General features: G+C 43.5%; 1 protein-coding gene across 1 annotated transcript; it reads left to right on the top strand.

The window, feature by feature from the left end:
* Positions 1-346: 346 nt before the first annotated feature.
* LOC139976386 (zinc finger MYM-type protein 1-like) lies at positions 347-2,584 on the top strand. Its single transcript, XM_071985091.1, has one exon. It carries the CDS (start codon positions 347-349, stop codon positions 2,582-2,584), a length of 2,238 nt encoding a protein of 745 aa, XP_071841192.1.
* The last annotated feature ends 2,448 nt before the right edge of the window (positions 2,585-5,032 follow it).

Here is a 5,032-nt window from a genome sequence, read left to right as displayed (position 1 = left end):
CGCTTTTCGCCTTAGCGCTCTCACGCTCCGAGACATTAACCGATCGACTTCAAACTTTGCAGATGTGTTCGCCTAAGTAAAATCTCGGATGAGTTCGAATTTGCACATGGTCGCACCCCTGGGGGCAGCTAATTTGCATAATTTGCGCCAATTTTTGTCCGATTTGAATGAAAATTGGTATATGGAGGTAACATTAGATGCAGAAAAAGATGGCACTAATTTTGAGGTCATCCGAGGTCAAATTGGCTGCCATTTTGAATTTTGGGACGAAACGCTTAAATTATCACAGATCTATGGTCTTTATTCATGTTCCCTCAATTTCCTTGCACAGACAACATACTGCACAATGGCCAACAGTCGGCCCGCCAACTTGGACAAGTGGTTTGTAAGAAAACAACGCACACCCGGACTGGAAACCGAACCAAGTGAGCCAAGGGCAGCAGTCCAGGCCCAGGATCAACCAGGCAGTTCTACCAGGGAGACTATCAGGCGTCCCACAAACGTTCCATTTCCAAGTGATGCAAACAACCGTAGATTCCACCCCGAGTGGTACGACAAATATGATTGGCTGGAGTATTCTGTAGAGAAAAATGCTGCATTTTGTTATTGCTGTAGAGTCTTCTCGCCCCCAGGAGTGAGCAAAGAATGGAGTGTGATTGGTTACAAAGCATGGAAGACTGCATTGGGTGACAAACGGAAGGGGCTGGAAAAGCACAACTTATCAGCTCCTCACATCACAGCTATGGTGTCCTGGAGAGAGAAGGAACTGCGGGTTGAGAAAGGCTGCTCTATTTCCACATTGGTGAACGCAGATGTTCTTGAGAAACGTCGGTACTATGTCCGGTCAATTGCGGAAATCATACAGTTCATTGCTGTGAATGAACTTCCACTCAGAGGAGACTATGATATCACTACCCATAATGAAAGGGGCTTGTTTGAGAAACTTTTCCAGTTTACCTTAAGAAAGGACCAGAAACTTGCTGATATTGCAAAAGTCATGCCGAGTAATGCAACCTATCGATCACCGGAAATCCAAAATGAAATAATAGACACACTAGCAGATATGGTCATGAAAGATGTTGCTAAAGATGTGAATAGCACATCCACGAAACGATATACACTTCTAGCGGATGGTGCGCGTGATAAGAACAATGTTGAAAACATCTCGGTAGGCGTACGCTTTGTTAAGGAAGGAAAATGCATGGAATCTTTGGTAAGAATGCCCCATACCACAGAGCTAGATGCAGAAGCATTGACGGAAGTGATTTGCAGCACTTTGGAATATGCAGGTATCCCATTGGATAATGTGATTACCCAGTGCTACGATGGGGCGAGTGTTATGAGTGGAGACAAAAGTGGGGTTCAGAGGCGCATACAGGAAAAAATTGGCAGACAAGTGCCATACGTGCACTGCTACGATCACAGAATCCACTTGATAGTCATCAGCCTGGTGTCATTCATACAAGACATTGGCATATATTTTGACCAAGTAGAGATGCTGTATAATTTCTTCAGAAAGCCGAAAGTAGCAGCCTTGTACAGTGGCACACACATCAAGCGTGTTCTCGAGACACGTTGGTCCGGGCACCTCCAAGCAACCAAGGCCATCGCTGATAACTTCACCAAGATAATGGAAGCACTTACTGGCATCAAGCTAAATACATCAATGTTTGATAGGGAGACCATTGCTACTGCTACAGGCCTTCGACAGACGATCTCGGATTTCAAGTTCCGGTTTCTTATGGTGTTCCTAAAAGAACTACTGGAAGTAATGTCGCCGATCAACAGAATGCTGCAGGCACGTGAAACAGACCTGATCGAGGCATTGAACCTGGTGAGTGCTACGACTGGAGAGCTGGGCGATCTACGGTCAGATGAGCATTTCACAACATTTGTGGCAAGTGCTCATAAGCTAATGGAGGCGGAAAGTGATGAGATTACTGGACCCGAGACATCCCGCCCAAAGCGTGCTAGATTACCCAATGGTCGTCTGGATGATTACGTAATCACGGAAGCTATCGGTAACAGGAGTGCTAGCGCATCTTCTCAACAAATGTCCAAATTAAAAGCCACCATGTATGAAGCAGTTGACATAACACTGTCGGAATTCAGACGGCGCTTCAGTGACAATGCATGGCTCTATCAAGCAACTTCCGCTGCGAGCCGAAAGTCCGACGATTTCTTTCATCACGAAAAGTTAGCCCCGTTGGCAGCGCTCGGTGTTACAGTACCATCTGAAGCCGAACTTTCCGTGTGCAAGAAATTCCTTGATCGCAGCCTTCCTGTTGCAGACTCGAGCGACTCTAATGCTGTACTCAAGAAAGTGTATGAGCAGAGAACTGCTTTCCCAGATACCTACAACATGTTGGCAGACATCTCAACGTTTGGAAGTAGCAGTGCTCTCTGTGAGAGTACTTTCTCTACAGAGGGCAGGATTGATAAACCTACACGTCGCTCAATGCTCACAAGCCGGAAAAGTAACTTGGTCATGCTTGCATTCGAGAAAAAGAGAACAGAGGCCTTGAACCTGGATGAATTTTTGAGCATATTTGCACAGAAGCAAAGACACTTGCAATTGTTCTGAATGACTACAGCAGTACGGTGCTAGGTCAACTCCCACCCTGACAATTCCCACCCGGACAATTACCACCCATAGCGAACCCTAACTTTAGACCCTAACCCTAACCCACTAACGCTAACTCTGACCCTAAACCTAACTCATTGACACTAACCATAACCCCTAACCCTAAAACTAACCCTAATTCTGACGAAAATAAAGCTTCAGTTGGGTGGGAACTGTCCGGGTGGGAATTGTCCGGGTGGGAGTTGTCCGGACACGACAGCAGTTCAGAGTACATGTGTTATCATTTTCACGTATAACACCACAAATTGATGTATGGGACTGAATTCATGTGGTTCAAGATTATCGTATTCGTTTACTTAAAGTGTAACATAAATTTCAATGTGGATGTGGACTTGTACAAATATCAACCATTATTGATATCAATGCCCAGTAACAATCTGTCAGTAGCATCTCCCTGCATGGTCGCACTAAGTCGTGTGAAAGATATTTCAATTAGCTGTTTCATGCTGTAGATTTCACCCTAGAACCGTGGGTGGGTCACTGTGAGACAGAAAAATCCGTTTGGCCAATTCCATAACTTAGCCATTGAACTATCAAAAGAAGCTCATGTTTGGTATATGTAAGGGCACATTCGCACATTCAATTCTAGAAGTTTGTATGCATGTGGCAACAGGGATTTTAGAGCATTTCAAAAATTTCTGGATGTGTCTCACTGTGCCCCAATTTGTGGGGCACTGGGCACAGCGAGACATTGTTCTCAAAAATAGGAAACACAGGGGATTAATAGAATACCTATTCGTGTCTTTCTATGTTTTTTGTGACTGCTGACTATAAATACACAAAGAACTGGTGTTACTCTCAACATGAATCCCTACCCATCTGGGCTAAAATCATTTTATTATAAATGATTTGATTTGACACATGATTTCAATACATGAAAACCCTTTCAAATTTGATGTTCAGATGTCACAATTGAGTCCGAGAAGTGCTATTTCCAGTGATCTGGGGTGTTGTAGAAATCAAAAATTTTCTGGTACGCTCCGCGCCAACCGATGGTGGCGCTCCGCTTAGATAGTGTACCGATTGTTTGCCCCCCTTGGACAACTCCCAGCCCCCCCAGGCTGAACTCCCTGGCTACGGGCCTGGAAATGTGTCAGAGACGAAAACATGTTAAGTAATGCGAGGCTGGTAATAACATGTACTTTGCAGTTTAAACATGGGTGACCATTACTGTGACTTTCTAGCATATTTATGGGCCATAGAAATGACTAAGAATACAGTAAATGCAACAATACACGAGTGTAACGTTATAGGAAACCACATAAATGCTGTCGTGAGAATTTCCTTCTTTTCATTTTATTCGTTCAGTTCCTTTTACAAACAGTACAAGAAATGAAAGTAATACACGGTTGCAATATCAACATATAGCACGACATTGTATGTGATTACATCATTGCAAAAAAAAATGCTTCATCATGGCTTCTCACGCGTTTTTCTTGACGCAGTATTATTGTAAACATCGTAATAACTTTCGTTAGACATGTGCTTTTGTTTTTATCGTCAAGTTATTTTTTTTTATTTCGTGTTCTTAAATTTATATTTAAAACAACAAAATGCACTTTGTTTTTGGCATATCGAACACTTATACCGGCATGCAGTGCTGCACTGGGTTTTCGACGGTGTGCAAAAATCCGAAACAAACTTTCTTGCAGGAAAGTTTAAACAGAAATCGTTATTAGTCAAACCTGACCTATGAACATACTAAAAACCATGGAGGTAAAAACAGAACCTCCTTGTAAAAACCGATGGATAAACTTCGAATATCTTATACCCCTTTGTCACCTATTTCAGTACTTTTGTTTGTTTTTCATTACGTTTAGACATTTTTCGAGGAAACTTGAGCTTTGTGTCATGTTCATGGGGCAATACAAATACAACTTACCCGTCAAGATACCAAGAATGGACCTCGACGAAATAAACGGACGGTCCTCGACGTCACCCTCGGGGTCCTTATTGATGGTGACGGCCAGCGCAATGACGATTTTATAGTTGCGTGCTACCGCCGTATTCAGTTCATGATTGACACGAGAGAAGCAAGTTCAGCGCACTATCATAACTGAGCTGATCTCACACTTACTCACTGTTTTTGCATTAACATCGCATCGCAGGAATGACATAGCTTCGGTTCCTCCCACGCCAGTCAGAGGAGGGTTGGCAGCTGACAGTGGGGCCACATGATGACGAGACTGTACTGTCGTAAAGGATGCCATACGACACCCATACCAAGTAAAATAGTCTAAATCAGGGTTGCTCTAACTTTATCCCCCCACGGACCCCCTGTGGATGTCAGAGTTGTCCACGAACCCCCAACTTTTCGAGACACGATCTAAGTTATTATTATACTATAATACGCATAACAGTGCATCGTAAAAGATCAAGTTCATGTGA

Source organism: Apostichopus japonicus, chromosome 11 (assembly GCF_037975245.1).
Source record: "Apostichopus japonicus isolate 1M-3 chromosome 11, ASM3797524v1, whole genome shotgun sequence".
In the NCBI taxonomy this organism is placed as follows: Eukaryota; Metazoa; Echinodermata; class Holothuroidea; order Aspidochirotida; family Stichopodidae; genus Apostichopus; species Apostichopus japonicus.
The sequence above is the reverse complement of the archived record's forward strand: the minus strand, read 5'-3'. Positions and strand labels throughout refer to the sequence as shown.

What these genes read in the sequence shown, in the direction of transcription:
- LOC139976386 (XM_071985091.1), top strand. Translation starts at nt 347, where the DNA reads ATGGCCAACAGTCGGCCCGCCAACTTGGACAAGTGGTTTGTAAGAAAA.